General features: G+C 31.8%; 1 protein-coding gene across 1 annotated transcript in view; it reads right to left on the bottom strand.

Annotated features, from left to right (window-relative positions):
• Positions 1–26,241, bottom strand: part of LOC134272167 (multiple epidermal growth factor-like domains protein 11) — a 137,850-nt gene that overhangs the window by 20,719 nt on the left and 90,890 nt on the right. Inside the window, exons 10-18 of the mRNA XM_062754418.1 lie at positions 14,830–14,961; positions 10,546–10,683; positions 10,302–10,433; positions 5,740–5,871; positions 5,286–5,423; positions 4,768–4,899; positions 4,326–4,463; positions 3,977–4,108; positions 3,696–3,833 (exon numbers count right to left, since the gene is read on the bottom strand). Of these exons, the coding sequence (XP_062610402.1) occupies positions 3,696–3,833; positions 3,977–4,108; positions 4,326–4,463; positions 4,768–4,899; positions 5,286–5,423; positions 5,740–5,871; positions 10,302–10,433; positions 10,546–10,683; positions 14,830–14,961 (1,212 nt within the window). The remainder of the gene's footprint in view (positions 1–3,695; positions 3,834–3,976; positions 4,109–4,325; positions 4,464–4,767; positions 4,900–5,285; positions 5,424–5,739; positions 5,872–10,301; positions 10,434–10,545; positions 10,684–14,829; positions 14,962–26,241) is intronic.

Here is a 26,241-nt window from a genome sequence, read left to right as displayed (position 1 = left end):
ATCAATTTATTGCTTAAAATTACAGTGTTGGAATCCAGTTATCTAAAGCTAACTCCAGTGAAATAATAAAAACTCATGTACCATTGGCCTAATTTTATATTTAAAAAAAAGAAGGATCATTTTAACGATAGCTACACTGAAACATTGAATTGATAGGCAAAAAATATAAAAGGATTAGGAACAGCAAGTTAAAAAAAATCATTGGTGCGGATTCAAAATTTGTTCTATGTACTATACACTTAAAAAATATAGAAACACCGTTATGTGCTCTTAAATGTGGGCAATAATGAACAACTCAATTCGCATGTGCCTGAAGCACATTTACAGATCTGTTCTGCAGCATGAAGTTTGTCTTCAACAATAATGATTATTTAATATCGAATAGTACGTAGGATTTTCCAGTTATAATTGAGTAGCCTTTGCAGATTTAATTGGTTGCAACAAGCCAGTTATTCTCGTGGAAGCTTTCCTGACACCTCTTCCTACTTTTTTTTAAATCAAAAAGATTTATATGCTCCGCTTTCTCAGTCTGTAAGTTCGTCCTTTTACTCTAATTGAGGTTTTTCGTGTATATTATACAAAATGTGGTTAAGTAATTGTGTATTCTGAATAGTTTACAAATAAAGGCGTAAAATGTACAAAAGTGTAAACTTTAGAGAATCATGTGTGAAAAAAAATAGATTAGTCTGTTATCTAGAGATTAATAACTTAATAAAACGCTCTTATTTTCACAGATCAATGTGTCTAAAAAAAATGTTAGATATTTACACAAATGCGCTTCCTTCAGAAACGCGTGCATACTTTGATATGTATTTGAATAATATGTATTTGAATACCTAAATCATTCTGAATTACACACATTTTTCATAACCAATGATTTAATTACAAATTATCTACATGTATAAGAAATTTGAAACGTTGACCTTTTGAAGGAAGCGATTTTCTACAGAAGGAAACCAACTTTTTAAAAATACAATCATGATTTATTCGTCCCAAAAAGAGACTGGTATTTAAAAGATATCATTTTTTTAAAGATTATTTCTGGACTTCATATGCCATTCTGTAAAATTGTGATAACGCTTTGAAAAAAAAAGTATGTTCATTTCCTTATGTACATGTATGTGTCAAAAAAAAATTGTTGATAACATTAAAAATTTAAAAATATAATTATATTCACATTTCAAACTGTATTCTATGTGATAACTCTTTGAAAGAATATGGGTCTATAAATGGAATCGATTGTGAATTACTCAAAGTGACATTTCAAATGCCATTATGTTTTTAGTCTCTTGAAGCTGCTTTTGTAACTGAGGCAGCGGTTAAAGCTTCTGTTGTGAAGTCACAAAGTCGAAGGTTTGATTCTCACTAAGGACAGTAGAGACCGGTCCGTATACACAGAGGTCCTCTGTCTCAGTAGGTCATGGTACAAAAAAGAACCCTTACTCCCAAATGTCTAGGACACAGTGTAGAGCATATACAGATTCTCGAGAGGGACATTTAACAATAGTAAAAAAAATCAACAACATAGTAATGGAATATCTTCCTTACAAAGAGTAAAAAAAATTAAATTAAGAAATGCTGTCCACAATTTAATATTAATATTTAATTGAAATAGTCACCCACCGTCTGTTTAAAACAAACATATACATATCAACTAGTACTTTCCATTGAAAAAAAATCTAATTTGCAATACAAAAAAAAATTCTCCATAAATTATGGAGTGTGCTATGTCACTTGCACTTTTCTCTCTTGTCTATGAGGTGGACAATCTTAATAAGAAGCATTTTTTTGCATCCCTCGCTCTCATCATGCGTAATAAGTCATTTTCATCAAACGCAATTTTAATATTTTTTTTTTTTCTGAAAATTCTGACAGCCAACATTTTGTTATTCAGAATATATATTTCAAAAATATTTATTGTCAAAACTTATGTTTCATTGATATAAATTTCAGTTTAATATTTTAGAATTAAGAGTAAACAAATATAATTTGAATAGTCCGAGCGCCAAAAGAAAATGAGTCACATTATTATTATTACATTACTGTAAACGATTTTATATATATATATATATAAATTATATTCTAACCAACCTTGAAATATCCCTTTTCAAAATAAAGAAATGAATACATGTACCTTAAGCTTTTTGTGGAAAGACTTTTAAATTACTATATTATAAAAACCAAAATACAACGAGGGGATTTTTTAGAATATGTAAATGTAAAGGATATTTAATTGGTAATTTAGCAAGTTACTTATAAATGTACATGTATATCAAGCAGATATTAATTTTATATTGTTCAATATTTCTTATTATATTTGATAGCTTGATCTACATAGTGTCGAATGAACATGAATACAGTCAATCCTCTATTCAAATAATAATCTCAGTTTGCAAAAAGACTTTTTATTTTAAACACAGATATGGCATTTCTTATAATTACGAGTCACCAACTTGACATTATGGTTAAAAGTCCGCTCATGTCAAAAAATTAGTAATTACGTCGCGGGTTCGAATCGCAATGAGGGCACCGTTTCTCGAAATAGACAGTACAAAAAGAGGTATCGGGTTTCAGTATGTGTTGGTACGAAAAAGACCCCATCACTTCTCAATGACAGAAAGTACCGGGTATAGGTCATACTTTGTAGCACACCACGGGCAAGTGGTTGCATATCCTATGAGTGAAAATTTTTCGAGAGGGATGTTCATTAAAAAACAAACAATCATGTCATCAATCTAATAATATTGCCTTAAAAAATAAACACAAAAATATATAATACAGAACATCATCCGTAATTTAACGTTATGAACCTAATACTAATATTAATTTTGAATATATCAATAACTTTATATATTATATATAATATTATATATTATAAGCATGATTTAAGAGAATATCATTTAAGTATGTCGTAATTGGAAGGCGAGCAGAGATCCCCAAGTTCTTGATATTCGTCCTTATAATTATTGTCATTTTTAACCATTGGTATAGAAGTGGTTTTTGAATCCTTTGCAAAAGAAGAAGACGTACGTTTAGAAATCCTCTCACTGCAATTGAATCCAGATAACCTGCAAATAATATCATTTTATGATGTAAGAATGATCATTTAAAAAGATATATAATAATTGTTTCAGCAAACAAAGAATAAAAGTACCTCTTAATCCTTTTAAATATCACAGAAACCCCAATGACGAAAATAAGAAAGCAGCAAACACCAAAAGCAGAATAGAACTGTTCCTTGAGGTTTTTTATTGAATCAACTATGTGCATTACCTCTACATCTAAAAACAAAAAAAGATAGTAATTCCTTACATTTCATTTTATACTGTATAACTATGATTATACGTTGGAAGCAGATGTGGACTCATAACTTTATTTACCTTTCATACAATCGTTTCCTTGCCAGCCTTTTTTACACCCGCCTCGGCAAATTCCGGAAACTTGATGGCAATCACGTGATTCTTTGCAATAGACACTGCACTCCTGTGCTCACTTATCCCCAAAATATCCAAACCTGCAGACTTCCAAATCAATCATAGAAAAATGAAATTATTTCAAAAACGTTCCTTATTTTAGCGCACATGTGTTATTGTATTATACATGCCATGTTATAGAACATGATGTTGGTACAAAATGTGCAGAAAAAAGGTTTTTTCTAATATCATTAAGTAGAATATAAATCAGAATACATGTACCCTCATCACATTTATCCCCACTGTATCCAGGTGCACATGTACTCTGACATGAACCGTTGATATGGTGACATTGTTTCCCGTTCAGACACTGAGCACAACTCATATTACATCCTTCTCCGAAGAAGTTCTTCAAACACTCTGACGAATAACAACATTTTTATAAATGACAGTATTTTCTGTGTAGTTGTGAAAGAAGTAATGAAAATGAAAATAATGCAAGGAAATAATTGTCAAGAAGGCTTATATATGAGTTGAGATAATTTTTTAGCTATGTCTCTTACTATCTGAACAGCGTTTCCCTTCCCAACCAGGTTGACAACCATCCTCACAGATCCCATTTCGTTTGTTACATCCTTTACATGCATCACTACACTTAAGGACACAGCCTTCTCCAAAGTATCCGTCAGTGCATGCTTTCAGATTGAGAAAGTTATTTAAGGTAAAGTTAATCATTGCAGATGCATTAATGTCTTTGTTTTGTTTTGTTTTTTGTTTTTTTTGTTTTTTTTTTTTTGTTTTTTTGTTTTTTGTTTTTGTTTTTGTTTTTTATTTTTTGTTTTTTTTTTTACATTTATACGCACAACTGCATAAGATCCATGCAATATATATGCAACAGAAATATATACATACTTTTATTACAGGTTTGTCCTTCATATCCGGCGATGCATCCATTTAGGCACATTTCATTTATAGGTTGACAATCCTCCATTCGTTTACAAAACCCACATGTCTTGCTACAATTCTTGCCAAAGAATCCATTAATGCACTCTGAAATATTTGCATAGAACGTTTCAAACAAAATCTTAATATACTAACTCTACAGAAAAAAAAATATATGTCAAGTATAATAAAACAGTCCCATGATAAATATATAATATAATTCAGTATGGTGAGGGGAAGATGAGAAGGGATTCGATTTTGGTTGACGGAATCCGTCAATTCATTGTTAAAAATTGAGTCGAACATTCCTCTTTGTTGTATACGTATTTACAAAACTGTATTGGAAAGAATACATCATAATTAAAATTCAAGACACAGTTCTAATTTTAATGACAAGGTTAAAAGGTCGCACCTTCATTGCAGTAATCTCCTTTCCATCCTGGATGACATCCGGTTTCACATTTACCATTTGTTGTGTTACATCCATAACACGTATCGTTGCATGTAGCATGGCAGTTATGTCCAAAAGTTCCATCCTTACATGCTTTTAAGGATATACAAACATATTATAATGAATATCAACTAACAATTTTAAAGGAAACCATCACGAAACATACAAGGTACATGTAGAACTAAAGTAATATGATAAAACAAAGGATTGTCTGGATTGGTATACAAATAAATGATTAAAGATTGTTTTTATTGTAAAAAATGCGAACATAAAACTATGTTTCAAAATTATGAAAAAATGCCCACATTTGGACAGCCACAATTCAGTTTTTTATATCTTTTAGAATCACATCATTGTGAGATTTGGAATGATAACGAAAACCGCCCTCCATTTAATTTATTTTACCTCAATGATTTTTTTTTATATAAGGTAACATTAATTGTCCTTAAAATGATATTCCGTATTCGTGAAAAAATTACTTTCATTACAAAATGCTCCTTCAAAGCCCAAATCACAACCATTCATACAAGTCCCGTTATTTGGTTGACACTGTTCCGAGTTCAAACAGTTTCCACAAATCATGCTGCAATTATTTCCGTAGAATCCTTTGTTGCATACTTGAAGGAAAATATGAAAAATAATAATAATAAAACAATTACACGGTTTTGAACAGCCCTAGATTTTCGCCTTTTAAAATTTGTATTTTAACTATCAAACTACAGACTTTGGTTTCAAATATTACCCATTAAATGTTTTTAGTACAAATGACATCTTTATTGATTTTGATTTTTAAAGTTCTATATATTTAAAGAATTTCAAAATGTATTTCTATGATTTCTTCAGCCCATTATTATCGGGAAAAATTTTTTTTTTAGTTTTTCGTTGGAAAATTGTTCAAGTGCTCTTAGTTCATCATTTAATTTTGATGTTTACCTTCATGACAATACAGTCCTTTCCAACCAGGGAGGCAATCATTTTCACAAACGCCATTTGTTCCATTACACCCTTTACAAGTCTCATTACACTTGTGCAAACAATTCGATCCAAAGTACCCCTCAGTGCATGCTTAATTTGAAAAGTAAAGACTGACTTTGGTTTAATTTGCCTGTGTAAATTTGTTAAATAAAAATACTCTGTCGTGTTTTGCTATACATTGGTAAGTATAAATTATCTGAATTGTAATGCTACATGTAATATTCATGCCATATAAATATGAAGCTATCTTCACACTAAAAGCACTTAATAGCGCGGCGAATTTTTTCAACTCTGGCGTTAATACTTATGACATAATATTTTAATACAGTAAAAGCTTCTCTGAAAAATAGATATTTTAGCTGTTAAAAAGTAATATCGAGCGCAGCGAGCGTTACGAAGCGACGCTCGTAACTGCAAGCTCTTACCACAACGCCTGGGCGAAGAGAAAATTCGGACTATTTCACATTCATTACATAGAATTTTTCCGCAGTTATTTTGATCCACAATGCATCGCTTTGTACACAAACGCTAAAGCAACGTTCTAGAGGGAATAACGACAAAAGTTAAAAGAAAAAAAAGTAATGAATTTGTCTCAGAAAAATAGTCAACAAAACGGTTCTTCATTGAAATCAGCCCTGTTCAGGTTTCAGTTTGAAAAACCATGCATACGACGTCATATGACGTCAGAGTCTTAGACGCGCCGAATGTCACGTGCGGTTTGACGGGCCCGATCTAAATAAAAACTGGATAAGTATCTGTGCTCGCCCTAACGGTCGCATCGTCTACATATTAGGGAACTAGTGCTAATTGTAACGGGGACTATTACAGATGTTCCCCAAACGCTCCCCAAATCGCTTTTTATGCCTTATTTCTGTAAGCCATTTTAATAAAAATATGATCAGTATTGAAGGATGTCATCAAAGAATTATAAAGGCTACAATGCTATCAACTATATGTCATTTAACGCATTGTACGCATGTTGTCTAAACCAATAACATAACTTTATATCGTGAGAATCAATAAAAAATCATAAAAATATTAATGTTACCTTTTTTTAGATAAACTGGTCATTTTGCGTCTATCGCGCACGCACATGCATGCATGCATGTTCGTGCATTCATTTTTATAGTACCATAATGAAGGAATCCAATATATTCTAAATTTTATCCTCTTTCGTTGAAAACTAAGAAAGTTATAGACATTTAAAGTTTCAGCCAATTAGATTGCAGCAAACGTGCATGCGCAAGCTTTTTAGATATTTCTTATACATCATGCTGTAGACCTTTATAATTTATAACCATGTTCAAAATTTCAAAGGATTTTGTCAAAAAACATAAAAGATATTGAGACTTTAGTTTCAGCCAATCAGAAAGAAGCGCACATGCATGCGCCTGAGATCTTGCCATTTTGACCATGTCCTCTTGTTTAATCTTCTAATATATCCTTATATTATGAGTTTCAGAGCATTTCATAAAAAATAAAATAGTTACGTCCATATCAATTATATTGGACATTTTTCTTGTTGCACGCGTGCGCTCTTGCAATCACACATGCATGCAAATGCTTTCATGATAATTATTATATATCAGGATGTAGATCTCCCTAATGTATGACTATGTTTAAAATTTCAAAGAATTTTATCAAAAAACAAGAAATTTATAAAGACTTTAGTTTCAGCCAATCAGAGCAAAGCACACGTGCATGCGCGTGATATCTTGCTATTTTGACCATATCATCTTGTGTATGCTACTAATGTATCCTTACATTATAAGTTTCAAAGCATTTCATCAAAAATTGAAAAAGTTACGGCTATATTCATTATATTGGTCATTTCATGCGTTGCACGTGTGTGCTCTTGCAAGCACGTGCGCAAAACGACCTTCGTTCGGCAAATCTACATAACATGTCTACTAACCCTAGAAACATTTCACCTAAGTCGGATGTGTAGTAAACGAGATCATTCGCGAACGAAAAAGTGCCCAGGAAGAAGAAAAATAAGAAGAAGAAACAGGGTAAAAACAACATGTCCCCCAACTTCGTTTAGGGAACATATTTATCATTAAATTGAAGATTATATGAAATTTAGAAAGTGTGTGAAAAATGTGTGATTGCGGAAAAACAATGGATGCGTGGTTTTGTGTTTGAAACGGGAAATGGTGTATACGTTAAACTGTGCGACTTTTTAAAGGGGAGTTAAATATATACCCAGAACATCTGTTAATGCACATTTGATTTTTTGTTTGATGATAAACAATATTATGTTGTTTTACATCCGGCTTGGTAATAATAATTTCGAGACCTCGTCATATAAAAGAAAAACCGCAAAAAATGCACCATCAGAAAGGTTTCGAACAAAAAACATTTGGCAAGTATGGGATCTTTATCTTGACAATGTCTGTCTGGTTCTTGGTTCTAGTCGAAGCAACCACACCTTATATGTCAAGGTACTAAGAGCTTGCCAAAGGAACATTTTTTATATATTTTATCTACTTATGTAAGTGTTTGCCGGGGTGTGAACCCGTTACTTTTGGTTATCCATTTTTGGTGGGCTGTTGGTGTCATTCTTTCTACACTTTGCATATATCTGGCTACATTATATATAACATCCAAAAACTGTATACTGTAAACGAATAACATTTGGCTGTGTATCCCATTTAGCGGCTGTGGCGGATCGCAGCAACCGTTAAATCAAGAACATAGCTAAATGTCTTGAACCTATACATATAAATAAGCATAAGAAGAAATGCGCTAAATTAAATCTAAGCAAAATTATTCAAAAGTCAATTTTCGCCAAATATCGTACTCGCCAAATATAATACATATACAGTAGGGATGTCAAATCGGTCGATTTTTAATACTCGGTTACTCGGACGTTTTTCCGATCGAGAACCCGGGTATTCGGTAAAAGTGTAAATAAATGTGAACATTGATAACTGTAAAACATTGTAAACTCGTGAAGAAATAAAACCGGATGCGCCGATGGGAGATTTACCTGTAAATCTGATATAATGATTATGAGCACCTCGTGCCCTACGAAATTTAATAATAACATTTTTAAATATCTATTTATTTATCTGATAAACACAAGTAATAAAATCATAAATGGTTCATATTTTTAAATAATAATATGCTCCGTAATTGTAATGTAACTCTTTGGTTGCGTTTGACTTCCAAGTGATCAGTCGTCAGAACTACATGTACAGTATCGACTTGATCAAGTTCTTCTATAACAGGCCAGATTTCCAATCTTCGTATCTATATTTTATAGTATTACGGGACGGTATGTTGTAATTTGGTGCAACGATGGACATTAGTTTTTTTTTTTTTAAACCTTTAGCTTCAACTATTTGAATTAATTGGCATGAAATCAAACACAACCATGTCAACAATGCATTCGCACGTGCAATATATCATCTGTCTCCTTCCTGAGAATTTCATGCTTCTTGGAGAATTGGCAAAATTATCCAATTTATTTAAACGTAATAGACCTTAAACGATGTGCAGAGAAAACAAATCATTAAAGCAAACAAAAAATAAGGTTAGAAGACATTCAAAGGTGAGAAAAGCCAGGTAGCAGGTTCTTGGTCACGATGATTACTGTATAAACACTGCCATGGCCGATAACGGTCAATTAGAGGTGTAGAAAACCCTAATTACTGTATGTACAAATGTAATGAACATTTTTTTCGTTTGAAAACCGAGGTTTTAATGCATTAATAAATTAATAAATGAACTTAGAAACATTTAAGAAATGAATTTAATTTTTGAAGATTCACGAGTTTATGAACTACGACGCTTCACGCCGGCATATTTTATGAGGCGCGTTAGCGCTTCATGATAAATATGCCGATGTGAAGCGTTGTAGTTCATATACCTCATGAATCTTCAAAAAATTTAATTCATTTCTAATATTTATATTATTTTTCTGATGTCTTGCCATAAATCTACGCCGTTCAACTGTCATTTTTAAAACAAAACAGTGTGCACTATATTTTTGACTTTTTGACGTCAAGAGCGGTAATATGACGTAACAATGGAGATATTCTTGCTTATTCGTGATACACACCTGATGTAGTTCATGAGAAAATATACTGCATTTCATTTTTTAAAGAATCATAGGGAAAATTTATTGGAAATGTAAATATTACAAAATTGACATCCTAGTAACCGAGTACCATTTTTAGCAGTCGTTACTCGGACGTTCAATCGAGTACCTGGTTAACCGGGTACTCGTTGACGTCCCTAATTTACAGTAATTCGAGCGTTATGCATCGTTCTGAAGTTCCTACAAAATCATCATGGAAACGAAATTCATATAACAGATATTACTGTAATATCTATAAAGAAATGACCAATAAATATAAACCTCCATTAATGATTAAATTTTTAACTTTTTTTAAATAAGTGTTGTTGATATGCGTCAACCGCCAACATTTAAACTCATTTACATTTACCATAAATGATTTTTGAAAACGTTCTTACAAAAAGTAAATAGTGAGGTCTAGTAATAAAGATTTTACCTTGGTGACAGAAATTTCCTTTCCACCCTGGATGACACCCATTCTCACATAATCCGTTTGTTCTGTTACATCCTCTACATGTATCGCTGCACTTCTGAACACAATTTTCTCCAAAGTATCCATCAGGGCATGCTGATTTTTAGAAAAAAAAATAAAGATTGGAAAAGGTGATTTGATTGTTGATATAAATGATCATTTACATTTTTTTTCATAAGTAAGTATTTAAGTTTTTATTTAACCATACTTTTATTGCAAAATTCTCCCTCATATCCCTCGGTGCAACCATTCAAACAAGTTCCATTTATGTTGTGACATTCGTTTGTCGGTTTACAGTGTCCACAAGTCAGGCTACAACCCTCACCATGGAATCCACTATCACACTCTATAAAGGTTTAAGACAAAGTTATAATCTGCAGTTGTTATTCATCTTGTTTTTCCCCGTCATGGTAATGGTTCACCGTAATGGTATTAAACAAAACTTTTCCAAGATATTTGTATAATGTATTAAATTTTACTAACTGACTTTAAATACTGGTATAAAAAAAACCTAAGGAATATAAATTCGTAAATATTCATGTAACATTCTTCCTGGAATTTTAAAATGTATAATTCATTACTCGTTTAAAAAAATAAAGAAAATAAATAAATATAAAAAAAGCCTGTAGAATTTAATAAATAGAAAATAGTATTTTACACCCGTAATAGATTTTTACCGTACATTCACGCGCTTCGCTTGCATGTACAATGTTTGTAATAATATCGAAGAACGTCACACATTCGATCTTTTATCCCAATCGACAGATCAATATGCCAATTTGATTGGTCGACACGCTGATTGGTTAATCACTAATCCTGATTGACAGCTGCGTAAAGAAATACCAAACACGCGTTCGCTCTCTGGGACCGCTACAGAATTTTGGGTTCGCTCTCCGGGTCCGTTTCGGGTTCGTTCTGGGTCCGCTTCGGGTTCGCTCGGGGTCAGTCCTAGCAGACCCCAAGCGAAACCCAAGCGGACCCAGAGAGCGAACCCGGGGTCAGCTCCGGGTTCGCTTTCTTTTAGGTTGTGTCCGGTCGGTACTGTGATACATTTACAGTAAATCGAGCTTTATGCATCGTCGTGAAAGTTTAAAAAAAATCATTATTGAAACAATTATTAAGGTCTTTCGTTTCCAACGGAAGACCTTCTACTGATTCTGTTGGTAAAGATTATTATTCTTTTTTTCTTCTACTTCCTAGACGCCAACTTTGAGACCTCATATCTCACTTATTTATCAACGGTTTTGACTCAAATTTTCAGACATTATAGACATTATTAAACTCTATCCGATTGTTATCTAACATTTCAAAAATTAACTTCCGGTTTTGAGTTATTCCCCTTTAAACGAAAATTTATAGGCTTTCGTTTCCGGATAAAGGCTCAGAGACCACAAAAGCTGGTGCAGAATTTTTACTGATTTTAGATAACGAAAGGATTGAAGTTGTGCACATCGGTTTTTGTTTTTCGATTTCTGTATTCACAATGGCGCTTTATAGGGGTCAAAAATTAGAACGCCTAAAAGAGCGAAAATTTACACATATTTTCTTTTTTATCTTGAAAACTAAAAATATTTTGTTAACATATAATGAACAAAAGTTGTGCATAATTGCAAGGGCTTTCATGTAATAATATTCAAAAGGGGCTGGCCCCTATAATTAGGGATCAAGGGACCTTAAAAGTTTTCGCTTTATAACTCAGTTATAGTTAAATTAATTCTTGATGAAATTGTTCCTTTTTATACTATCTCTGCCCCATGAAAATATTATTTTGTTCGAGTCTTACGTATGGTAGGAAAGAAAGCTAGATCCGTATTCACCGTAAACAAGTCTCCGTTCTCATTTTGATATTGAAGAATAATTGAAATAAACTTGCCGTAAGTAATAAATATTTTACAACGCTGTACCATATCTCTTTTTTAAATTAGGTTTTAAACGTGTTCTTTGTTTCCCGTTCAGAGTATTCGATGGTATCATTTACCTTTTATTAATAAAGATCTTTCCAACCCCAAGAGAAAGAGTATCTTTTATTCGTTTGAATATAAACACAAACAATTTGAACGGAAACAAAATACGCCCTGATTTCATAAAAAAAAACTTTAAGAGTCAAATAATACACAATTATTTACTGTGCGATTCTCATATTCACCCGGTACCCATATTCATTACGTAATCTATCTTTCGATTACACGCGGCAGAGAAATTCTAAAGCGACACACCGCGGTGAACCACGGAACCCGCAGTCATAGGCAAAATAAGTGGTATATTCAAACCATTCCACAACTGTGAACAGTACACAAATATTATTTTATCTAATTAAATTAAATTTTTAAAAAATATCTTAAAATGTTTTAGGTTTGACTTTAGTATAAAACGCTGGGGCATTTATTTTACATGTACATTAATCAGTCTTCAATTCTTAAATATTCGTTAGATCCATGTGTAATTTGACGATTCATAGCGCAAGGACTTGCGATCTGCAGTTACTTTACCTCAACAAATATTTATTAAAATGCATAAGCTTTGCTCTTTTCACACACAAATAAATCCGTTTTCAACACAAGTTTTCCGAAACACATTTTTTTCATCACAGATATTAACCATGGCTATACCGATTTTAAACTTTTAAAAGGAATCCTCCGAATCGTAAGGAGAGAATTATACTCAATGAAATGGATTAAACATCGATAAGTAACACCGGCACGTGTAAACTTTATAAGTGACTTCTGTGCTGCACTCTGTCTATTTATATTACAGGTTTTATAGTAAAGTTCAAGAAATACCCGGTAATGATGTTAAAGCAATGAACTTAATTTATTTTAGAATTTATTCAAAACCCGTATAGATGATTAGTATAGTGTGCTAACATTGTAGATTTGTTCCGCGATTAAATATCAGTAGCAGGTTATACAATGTACATTTAGTAGTAATAAACCTGCATCGCATGTTCAGAATCAAAAATTTACGATCTTGTATATGGGGTAACAATCTTATCTGAATATTACAGACTTATCATGTAATTACATCCTTTTACAACCTAAATTATAAACTGTTAAAATCATAACCGTCACCAAAGTCAAACCATTTGTATCGTTAATCGTATATAACTCAGTATTTTCTTTAAAATGATGAACTTATATCTAGCGCAAATTACTTTCCTTGGTTTAAAAATACGCATACGAGAGAAAGCGAGTTTTTCAAGTACATTCATGTTCTTACCAGCGAGTCCCTGTATCAAGTATTATCTATTTTTTATTCTATTACACATAATATCCCTTTCCTATCTAAATTTAATTTATTCGATGATTTTATTCAACTTCAAGCACAATATCATTATGTAGACAGTAGTACTAAAATGAAGTCTATGCACGGATGCTATTGTACATCGGGAATTTTCTTTAATCATTTATCCATGCATTCCTCCATCAAGGGAAATAATTATGAATAAATTGATTGAATAACGTGTATAAAACCATGTGGTTTCGGTTTGTCAACGTGTTTTAGATCATGATCAGCAAATAAGAACTCCTCGGGTCTTCGTGTCTATCAGAATAATAGCCTCGAATGTATAAGGGATACATCAAGACATCCCCATGCTCCTCACCCCCCTTTTACCCAAACTTTGAAATAAATGAGGAAAGATATTTTATTTGTGGACTTTTTAGTTTAATTTTATTGAAAGTAAAGCTAGCTATTATCTAAAATACGTGTTATTGAAGGGACTTTCAACCCCGTCTATCTTTCATAAATAGAAACTCCATGTTGTTTGAATATTAATATCCGGTGATGTTTTAAAATACCTCAATGTTGTTTTTCTGACCTGTGACAAAATGGAACGAGATAATGCAAATATTAAACATCTTCATCGGCCAATGACAGAAAAGTTAAAATTCCTGTCAGGGGTATGAACTTCTAATCACTAAAAGCTGTTTGTCTTGACACAGAGCCAAGGTTATTCTGTTAAGATCAAGGTCATTGACAGAAGAAATATTTTCTTTACTATGCCATGAAGTAGTAAATGAAAATCATTGGAGGCTTGTACTTGAAACATAGATTTCTCATGACTTGAGGTTTTGTCACGACTCTGATCAAATGTCTTTCTGGCAAATCAAGGTCACTGACAAAGAAAAAAATGTTTAAGCATAACTTTGTAATTAAAATTCACTGGAGGCTCATGCTGAGAAGAAAGGTTGTTGACATAAGAAAGTGCAGTGACCTTGACCCAATGTCTATACTTCCTGTCCACAGCTCCAACGGAAGACCTACTCGTTGCTTTGCAACGAGCTCGGCTCTAGTTATAACAGATATTATTGTAATATTCAAAAAGAAATGACCATTAAATATGAACCTCCATTAATGATGATATTTTATTTTTTTTAGTAAGTGTTGTTGATATGCTTCAACCGTCCACATTTAAACTAATTTACCATAAATGATTGTTTAAAAAACGTTCTTACAAAAAGTAAATAGTAAGTTCTGATAATAAAGATTTTACCTTGGTGACAGAAATTTCCTTGCCAGCCAGGATGACACCCATTCTCACATAATCCGTTTGTTCTGTTACATCCTCTACATGTATCGCTGCACTTCTGAACACAATTTTCTCCAAAGTATCCATCAGGGCATGCTGATTTTCATAAAAAATAAAGATTGGAAAAGGTCATCTGATTGTTGATATAAATGATCATTTACATTTTTTTTATATGTCGGCATTTCAGTTTTTTTAGTTAACCATACTTTTATTGCAAAATTCTCCCTCATATCCCTCGGCGCAACCATTCAAACAAGTTCCATTTATGTTGTGACATTCGTTTGTCTGTTTACAGTGTCCACAAGTCAGGCTACAACCCTCACCATGGAATCCACTATCACACTCTATAAAGGTTTAAGACAAAGTTATAATCTGCAGTTGTTATTCATCGTGTTGTACCCCGTCATGGTAATGGTTTACCGTAATGGTATTAAAAAAAACTTTTTCAAGATATTTGTATTATGTATTATATTTAGTTTGCATATGAAAATTGGCCACTGAAGCGAATTTGACCCTTACTCTTATTTACATTTTATTGATTTTTATAAAATAAGAAAAAAAACACTTTGGTTTTACCACCAATTTTTTTTCAATCTAAGATTTACTAATTCAATTACATTTTAAATTAAAAACTAATTATCAATATTAAATAAAATGTTTAAAAAAAATTTCAGATAATATCAATCTTATTCCATACTTCAATTATATTAAAAAATATAAAGACTATCGTGGTCGTTGTTATTTGAGAATAGAAAATTACGATATTAAACAAATTCTCAGAGATTCATGTAGAACAATAAGAGAATGTATATTTCGAACAAATCTAAGCATGCTGTTGTAACCTAAGACTTGCCTTGTTCGCACTGAGAACCTTTGAAGCCCGGTGTACAATGCTTACAACTTCCTGAATTTATGTGACAGAAATCAATGCAATTCATTGGACATGCCTTTGAACAGTCCTGGCCATAGCGTCTTGGTGAAGAGCAACCTTAAATATGATAATCACACACAAATGTATTTATATTATGATGCCCCACTTCGACGAAGGGAGGACATATGACTTTGTTGCTGTTTGTTGGTCGGTCGGCCTGTCGGTCCATTTAGTTTCCGCTCATTTTCCTCACAACCCTTGCACATAGTGTAATGAAATTTGGTATGCAAATGTATCAGGTTAATATGTAGATTAAGTTTTATTTTGGGTACGATGGCGCCATTTTTGACAGAGCTCTGCTCCTTTGAATTGGAAAAGTTCCAATTATATGCAGTTTTCGTTCATTTTCTTCGCAGAGGTTTCGCATACAGAAATGTAATTTGGTATACAGATTTATCAGCTAAATATCCAGATCAAGTTCTGTTTTGGTTATGCTCGCACCATTTTTTCAGAGTTATGTCCCTTGGACTTAGAAAAAAATTAATTATTTACAGTTTCCAATCATTTTCTTTGAAGATGTTGCATATATTGAAATAAAATTTATTAGTCAGATTTATCAGTTGAAAATTTAGGTCAATTTCTGTTTAAGGTACGAATACGCCATTTCTGATTCCGTTACGCCCCTTGAACTTGGAAAAAATTCCAATTTGGGGAAGGGGCATAAGTGTTTCACAAACATCTCTTGTTTAATTATTGTTTTAGCAATATACGTAAATAGATTACACGATTATTATGATTTCAAAAATCAAGGTAAAGCATCTTAGCGTAAACTAAATTATCATTAATTTATCCAAATATATATTTTTTTTTAATTTTTATAAACAAAATAAATTGAAATGATATAACTTTGTGTAAGCGTCTTACCGTATACTTCCACTTCACAAAGTTCAGAATGTGCATATACAGAAGGTTCGGTTCTGTTATCGTTCTTTATTGGCCTTTCATTATAGAAAATGACGTATTGTCCATGTACTGGGCAGCTTATGTTAGCAACAGCTGGTATCGTGGCTCTTGTATAGTTTGTGTCGTGAAAACATAGGTGACCATTTTGTATATTTGTTGTGTTTGATGCGAAGAGATAAAAACCCATTTATCGGTATAAATCGGGCTGTGTAACCATTAATTTCATCTGCAAGATATCATTTGCAATTTTAATGGAAAATGGTATTTATACATGTACAGTAGATGGACTGACCGCACACAATCTGACTGAAAGAAAACCCTGAGCGGACCCCCGGTTCGCTTTCTGGGTCTCCTTCGGTTTTGCTCGTAGTCCGCTAGTGCTGCCCGAACAAAAAATACTATAGTTACATGTAACTATAATTTACTATAGTTTACTATGGTTAACTATAGTTTACTATAGTTAACAATATTTTACTATAGTTAACTATAGTAAATCAAGGTATCAACGTTTTTGTCAAAGTTTTTCAAAGTGTCAAATTTTCGCCAAAGTTTTTTTTTAAAGTGTCAAAGTTATGCATATTGTTGAAATCGGCTCGCTGAGATCTATCTCCCTATGAAAACATTTTGTTTCTTTGGACAAAAATTAAGAAGATATTAACCGTAATTTTGGTTCTATCTCCATTTGATGCAAATTTATAAATATTAGAGAGTTTTATCTCCATTATGTCCAATCATAATTTTTAATTCTGGTCACGTGATCTTATCAATGGTAAACTTGACTGGGGAGGGGGGGGGGGGCACTGTGGAGGTACTCAAAACATTCACATTTACTCTAACGTGTTTAAATTAATAATATGACAATAATAATCAAAGAAGTGTTTTTCTGAATTCAGAGTGAGAGTTTTATAATAGCAATTGCTGAATCATGAGATAATGGTCACCTTAGAATCATGAGATAATTTCTATCTAAAGCTATTGCCAATTTAATATAAAAGAAGTGCACCTCTGGTCTCACAAACTTAATTTTGAAAGGCTTTAATAATCACTTTTATGCAGCTTTCCTCTAAGAAATCCAGGCACGTTGTATAATAAATTTCAATGCATGACCAATTTAGCCCCACCATAAGGCCTGAGCGCTTGATACAAATGACATAGGTTTAAAAAAAATTAGAAAGAAATTAAAGTACTTATTTCAATTAACAGTTGCCCAGATTGCAATTGGGACTTAAAACTAGTACCACAAGCCATACATTTTACAGTTTTTGTTAAGAAAACTACATGTGCAACATTTGTCTTGTACATGTACATGAGTAAAGAAATAATTCAATTTGTAAGTCATTTTAATTTAAAACCATTTTAGTCCTAGTCCTACTCTTAGTCCTGAACCAGCGGCTATATGTTTCTGTGGGCTTCGTGTTTATTAAAATCATATAAAAATTTGCCTGTTGATGTCCATCTTGTAATATATTTGCAATATATAACAAATGACAACCATAAGGCCTGAAAAACATTGACCCAAGGACCTGGTTTCCACAGTTTTGGTAATGGACTAAGTACGATTTATAGATTAGCAAACCGTTGCCTGGTTAAATTTCAATTTTGAAATAAGAAAGACTTCTTTAACGACCTTCATCCATTTTCATTGAACCCAAGGATGTCAGAGGTCATGAGAAATCTCAATTATATAATTTGTATGATTTCATATTCATACCTGTATATTTTTTATTCATTGATGATATACTAATATACCAAAAATGGTTAAAATGCATTGGAATTGCAGTTAAGGAGTACTCGTAGAAACTGAAAATGTGTTAAAAATTATGTTTGATGGAGTTAGGGACCAGGATAATGGAAACAGCTGCTAGCAAAACGCACCTGATAATCTCAGGTGATGAATGTTTTCTGTTGTTGTTGAACTTACAGAATACATCCATTCTAAAATTACTTTTTATATTTTCAAGAAGGATTCAGAATTTTTTTCTCCTTTTATCAATGGATTAAAAAAGCTGCTAGTTAAATCCCATACACTTGGTTACAAACAAATCACTGATATCGATGAACTTGTCAATCATGACGACATTTTGGTAAAAATGACATATTTCATGTGCTGTGAGAGGCAGATTTTTAAACAAAGAAAAATGCGTTTCATTATAAAACAGAATATTATTTACGGGTTTTAAATAGGCTATTTATACCAATGTATATCCTTTGTTTAGTGCAATTATTCATTAACTGTCGAAAAAATGTATTTTTAAAAAATGTTCGTGTTTTTATGATCAGGTTAGGTATATTTTACACTTCTGCAAGGGCATACACTTTAAATCTTAACCATTTTTTTTAATATAAATAAAGAACATGTTCATTAACTTAAAAAGTGTTGCTACTTTCTTTCAATCGAGAGCGTGATTTTATAAGTACAAAAAATATTTGGAAAAGTCAAACATATTTCGACATGGACCTATTTACTTGAAATTTTAACTATTAAAACGTAAACTCTATTCCAAGCAGCAGCACTTTCCAGGAAGTACAAAGTATACAAAAACAATTAATAGCTTGAATTTTTAATTTCAAATAGGATATGCCCTTGCAATATTGAAATTTGTTATTGACCTACATTCAGTACACGTAGTATGCATGCATCACTTGACTGTCCATCGACGGGACAAAACTTCATACAGTACAGAGTAGGTTATATTATGCTATTTCCATAAGTGTTTAGGTTTTGTGCTAATAAAACAGATGAATAATAGTAAATTCAGTTTTAAAAACGTTTTTGCACTTCTATTTTCCGCTGATTTCTCATAGTAAGCCTTAACAGTGCTGCGTTCTTTAAAACAATAAACAAAAGTACTTTATACTCTTCACTCTGTCTCTCAGTTTCTGTGTATTTGCATCACTCTTTGCACTATTTTCTCCTTTTCTAACTTTTCTCTACTTTTTTAGCTTTTCACTACCTAGTGATCATTTTCTAAACACAATATAAAGACAGCAAAATGTACAGACAAAATTTACCAGCACGAACTTCGAAATTTTAATCAAGGGAAGTCCTTAAATAAATGATAAAAAAAACTGACTTTAAAGCAACATTTTTCTTCACAAACTTTGAATTTCTTAAAAAAAAACTGCTTGGACTTTGTGGAAAATACATTTAATAGCACAATAGCCTATTTGTGACAAAAAAATATGAACTATTACTTTTCTTATTTTAATGTTTTTAATATCTATTTTTCTGAACTGAAGCATAAAATTAAAAAGAACTTATACCTACGTATTGCTCATATATACTTGTGTGAACCTGATGACTGGTGAAAGCTAAATAATGAAGATTTATTAAGATCGAATCCGTATATTTTATAATAGATTTTAAAAGTTTCCTATTGAGGTCTTTATGATTCAAATAAATTATTTGACCGATTTAAATAAAATGCAATTGAGCCGTTTTTTTATTTTTCTACCCTTCATATAGCATATAAAATTTTCAACAATTGTATTTCTTTATTATTAATAAACTATCATAATGTTTTCTTCCCCTTTTTTTAATCATGTGATGTTTCTATACATACCCCAAAGAACGTTGTCGGTCCTGTAGTAAATCACGATGTTATTTATGCAAAGAATGTCTGTGAGGTTAACCCACCAGGTAGCATTGTTCCTTCTGGCAGCTGACACACTACAGGATCTTCCGTTATAGGATAAGTCTGTTTTCAAACCGTCAACAGCTTTCTCAGGACCGGATACAGTGGCATCATGTGATGAACTTTGCCAAGTCGGTTTCTGAAGAGCCAGATTTTCTAATGAAAAAAAAAATAGATATAAGCTCAAATTATGCGCAAACAAATAAATTGTTTCCATGTAAAGTCGAGAGTAATTTGTGTCTAATTTTGCATAAAAATATGTTTTAAATTCACCTGAAATATCTTCATGTAAGAATACACACAATATTTAGTGCAATAAAGATTTCTTTTTAGAAGAGAAATGTTAAAGGTAATTTGTACAATATTGAATTCATCAGAAATTAAACGATTAAATATTAACACAGAGATTCTTGCTCACTGAAATTATCCCGAACTGATGAATCCAGTTTTACAAAATTGAAAATTTTAAGAGGACGTTTTCAGCAAACATTTTAAAAAATGGCATTTAGAATGAAAAAAAAGTTGCTTCAGTCTAATTGATAAAAAGAACAATAATGAGTCAAATGATACATTTGAATCAATTTTACATCATGTTTATTTCAATTTTCAAACGCTGTATACATCTGTGACGAAGGAATGGTATTAGTATGAATATCAATCAAACACATTCTCATTTAAACTCTAATAGTTGGGGTTTTGGTTGGGTCCTTTATTCAAAAAGTTGGTGCTTTTTATATCTTTTTAGGAGGTTGGTTGGTTAGATTGGTCAAATTTCAAAAGTTGAATAAACCACCTTTGCTATGGGTACTGAAAAAATTATCTATATGCGTCTCTTTTTGAACAATATTACTCTTGTCTAGCATTGCTGTGTTTGTTTAATTTTTGTTTTACGCCCCTCTCGAGATTATTTTCACTCATATGGAGAGGCAACCATTTTCCGGTGGAGAGCAAGGAAGTTTGTCCTATACTCGGCACTCAGGACCATTGAGCAGAGAGCTAAGGGATCTTTTCATGCCAGCACCTACTACTACACAGGGCCTCGTATTACAGGTCTCATCCAAGGTACCTGTTTCCACGTCCAAAGTGGTATTCAAACCAGCAACATAAGATTAAACTCATAATTTCGCTACTCTAGAGCCGACACTCTAACCACAGAGCCATTCGGCGATTTTAGCGTTGTTATGTATGTGAGCTATTGCTTAAATTGGCATACAAATGTATTATTACGGAAACATATCTCATCTTAAAGATTCAACATATTTCTTTTGAAAAAAAATATGATAATTTAAAAATCATTTACATATCCCTATGGAAGCAAAACATCTTTTAAAGAGACTTACTGTGTCGTATTTCGTCTGTATAAAAGCATTTTTAGAACGAATTTTGTTTTTATACCTAAGGAGCAACATGGTATCTGTAAAAACATTTCACAAACGGTTATACACAATTTCTTATTTAAAGAGAAATCATGTTTTTTTTCTCATTTTAGAAACTGGTATACACAAGTATACATGATTAATTTGCTCTGTTTAATCATCTGTTTAGAGGGTTCCGGTCACGTGATGGTCTGAGACTGACGAAAAATTTTGGGCTCCGCTGTTTATTTCCTGTTTCTATACGGTTTTAAGTGTGTTTAATTCTGTGGAAAGGAGTTTATTATTCAATATTGGTGAGTTTTGCATTAACTTTGGGCTTAGTGTAGCGTAAGAAGTGTGCTGTTTAAATCTAAGACATTCTTCACTGTCTTCATTGTGAACACGTACATGTATGCACTCACGCACTCACTCGCGATGCCTTCGGATCAAGCGGGATCTAACAAAAAAAAAAAAAAAAAACACCAGACAAAGAACAAATAAAACAAAAAAAATTGTGGAGCTAGATTCAAAAGCTGCACCTATGTCTATAAGAAAATCCCTTGTTTCTGAGAAAGCTGCAGTGAAAAAACCAAGAACAAGTAGCGGTGATCACTCCCAGATCACAGATATTCAAAAGATCTTCACCATGCACGATCACCTTACACAAATGAACGCTAAACTGGTGCGCGACTTGAACAATGATCCGCGAATTTATGGTGCATGGTATTTTAATGGAAAAGTGTTTGCCCACGACGAAGAAGGAAATCGCTACAAATTTGACATTTTAGACAAAGTGTCTGAAAAATTGAAAGGATACTAAATAATTACTCAAATATGCAGCGGAGTGGACTTTGCGAAAATAACACATTTTGACTGTGAGATCGATCGGGCTCGATAATCGATAAATTCAGATCATGTTTACTTTTTGTGTAAGTGTGTCGGTGAGTGTGTGTGTATGTCCCCCTGTTTTTCTAATATCATTATGTGTTTTCATTATTCGGAAAGATGGTGCTTTCATATTCGAGTCTCTTTATTGCTTTTTTTCTAAAACAGTACAAACTAAATACGTAGCTCAATTAAACTAGCAACGGTGAATTGTCAAGGCTTGGCAACAGGTACCAAGAGACAGGATGTTTTAAATTATTATAAGAAAAAAGGTTTTTCAATTCTGTGTTTGCAAGATACTCACTTTACTAAAGAAATAGAATCTTATGTTGAAACACAATGGGGATATAAAGGTATTTTTAATTCGTACAAGTCAAACTCTAGAGGGGTATGCATTCTCTTTAATAACAATTTTGAATTTCATATTCACAGGGAGAAACAGGACGATTATGGTAATTTATTAGCTCTCGATATGACAATCGAGGATAGTAAAGTTACTTTAATTAATATATATGGACCAAATTCTGACAATCCAGAGTTTTATGAATTAGTAAGAGAGACATTTTTAGAATTTGATAGTGATTACTTTTTTATGTGGTGATTTTAATCTGGCTCTTGACCCTTCAATAGATACAGAAAATTATTGTAACATTAACAATCCAAAGGCAAGAGAAAAACTTTTAGAAATTATGAATGACTTACAAATAATAGACCACTTTAGGGTTTTGAATCCAAATTTAAAAGTATTTACATGGCGAAAGAAAAATCCAATAAAACAAGGACGATTAGATTATATTTTAATTTCTGAAAATATGTGCAACTTGGTTGAAAATTTAGTAATTAAACCAGGGTACAGATCTGACCACTCATCAGTGGTTCTCGATATAAAATTCAATACCTTTAAGAAAGGGAAAGGTGTCTGGAAATTTAATAACTCTTTACTTTAAGACAAAACATACCAAAGTGAAAGAAACAATAAAATCTGTTAGAAACAAATACGAAAAGAACAATGTGCTTATAGAAAATATGGTTAACAGTACAGTTTTTGAAGTCCTACTAATGGAGATTAGAGGCATTACTATTTCATATTCATCATATAGAAAGAAAGAAAAAAATAAAGAAGAAGCCTTGTCAATTGCACAAATAGAAAAATTAGAGGCAGAGAATACCGGTACATTTAATCTACATTTAATAGAGGAGAAAAAAAACAGATCTTGAGAATTTAAAAAAAAGAAAAGTTACAAGGTCACATCATAAGATCTCGAGCCAGATGGGTTGAATATGGAGAAAAACCATCTCAATATATTTGTAAATTAGAATCCCGTAATTATTTGAATAAGATTATCAAAAAGATTAAAACAGAGGAAAATGAAACTATTTACAATCAGTCAGAAATTTTAAATAAAATCAGGATGTATTACAAATCTCTCTATACTTCTGTAGATGCAGAACTTCTCGACATAGATCTTGCAGAAATTATAACTGTTACTGAGGTTCCAAAACTTGAAAATCATATTGCCAAAACACTTGAGGGAAAAATTTTGGAAAATGAAGTCTTAGAGGTGTTAAAAAACATGAAAAACAATAAGTCACCAGGAAGTGATGGCTTTACCGCAGAATTTTTTAATTTTTTTTGATTTTGATTTTTTTTCAAACTTTTTAAAACTTTTTATAGTACTTGCCATAAATGACATATTTCAGAGGAAAGAACTTCCAATTTCTCAAAGATTAGGGTTAATTACATGCTTACCAAAAGGTGATAAGCCAAGAGAATTTTTGAAAAATTGGCGACCTAACTCACTTTTAAATGTGTTTTATAAACTTTTATCACGTTGTATTAGTCATAGAATAAGATCCACCCTGGACAATATCATATCAAATACTCAACTTGGATTTTTAAAAGGAAAATATATAGGTGAAAATACCAGATTTCTTTATGATCTTATGGATTACACTGAATCTAAAAATATACCAGGATTGCTTGTACTTATAGACTTCGAAAAAGCTTTTGATTCGATATCCTGGACCTTTGTGTATAAAGTATTAGAATTTTTTGGGTTTGGTTAAAACATTATTGAATGGGTAAAAATTCTAAATACAAAATTTTGTGCGTCAGTGCTTTAATGTGGATTTTTATCCGAACAGTTTTATATCCAAAGAGGATGGCGTCAGGGAGATCCATTGGCACCTTATCTCTTTCTTCTTTGTGCAGAAATTCTTGCAATTATGATCAAACAAAATCAAAGTATTAAAGGAATTGTTATTAACGAAACAGAACATAAAATATCCCAATGTGCAGATGATACCTGGCTTGCCCTTGACGGTTCACCTAAATCACTTTTTGCAGCATTAGATACAATTGATTTTTTCTCAAAGTTTACAGGACTTAAAAGTAACAGCTCAAAAACTAAAATTGTTTGGATAGGTTCAAAAAAATTCTCTAATCAAGTTTTCCATCATTCTCGTTGGAAACTTGAATGGGGTTGTACAACTTTCAATTTACTTGGAATTAATTTTTCAGTAGAACTAGATAAAATTATTGATTTAAACTACAATGTTCAAATACCAAAGATCAAAGTATTAATTCAGCAATGGAAAAGAAGGGTTCTTACTCCTATTGGCAGAGTTACAGTTCTTAAAACATTAGTTTTACCAAACCTTTACCATCTTTTTATATCTTTACCAAATCCAAGTAAAGAAACTCTATCATTATTGAACAGAGAAGTCTTTGAGTTTATATGGAAATTAAAATGTGATAAAATTAAGGATATCCGATCCTCAGCCAGGAAGGATAACTCCAAAATTTAATACTTTAGTTGAAATGCATCAAAATGAAGCTTGAAGATGAAATTTTTTCATGCAACAATTTTCATTTTATTCATCTTTATAAGATTCAAGGTTTTTGGAAATCTTGGGAAAGGTCTTATAAAAGTTTACTTTTATACCCTTCAAAAGGGAAAAATTAAAACAGATTTTTAGAGGAATAAGATTTTCTTGTATCCAGCCTTAGATACTAATGCTGATTAGCATGATATGATATAAAGTGTGATTTGTGGTATCTTGCAATGATAGCAAAAGCCTTTTACACTATGTATTATAGAATATATGACGGAAATAGAAGACAAAAAATACCAAATAAGTATTAAAATCATGGCAATTTCTCTAAATGCCTGGATACCTATCGTTTCTTAACCTAAAATATATTTGTTGGTCAATTTGCAATTAGAAAATGCATTGCTGATATTCCAATTCACTTTTTCTGCAAAAATATTGGAGATTTGACATTTTCCCCTATATAATATGATTAATTTTAATTTTTAACTTTAAAGAAATCCTGTGGATAAATTTACATAACTTTGTGGATTCAGAGATACTTTAATGAGTACTTTTGATTACTTAACTGCTAATTTTAAAAAGCTGAGGATCGGACTACCTTAAAAGGAAAGTTATTACTCAGGATTTTTTTACAAGGAAGATTAAAAATGTTGGATATAAATAACTTTATTACATCTCTTAAATGCTCCTGGATTAAAGATTAACAAAAAGTAATCAACCATGGTTAGATATTTTTTTTTAGCAATTAATGGTAAAGACATATTGCATAAAGCTTTTGATTTTGGCGAAGAGTATGTGTCTTGCTTTAATATAAAAAAAACAACTTTTTTTT

This window comes from Saccostrea cucullata, unplaced genomic scaffold (assembly GCF_032062105.1).
Source record: "Saccostrea cucullata isolate Sc308-1 unplaced genomic scaffold, CSIRO_AGI_Scuc_v1 ctg2042, whole genome shotgun sequence".
Lineage (NCBI taxonomy): Eukaryota > Metazoa > Mollusca > Bivalvia > Ostreida > Ostreidae > Saccostrea > Saccostrea cuccullata.
Note: the sequence above shows the minus strand (reverse complement) of the source record. Positions and strands in the feature narration are given on the sequence as shown.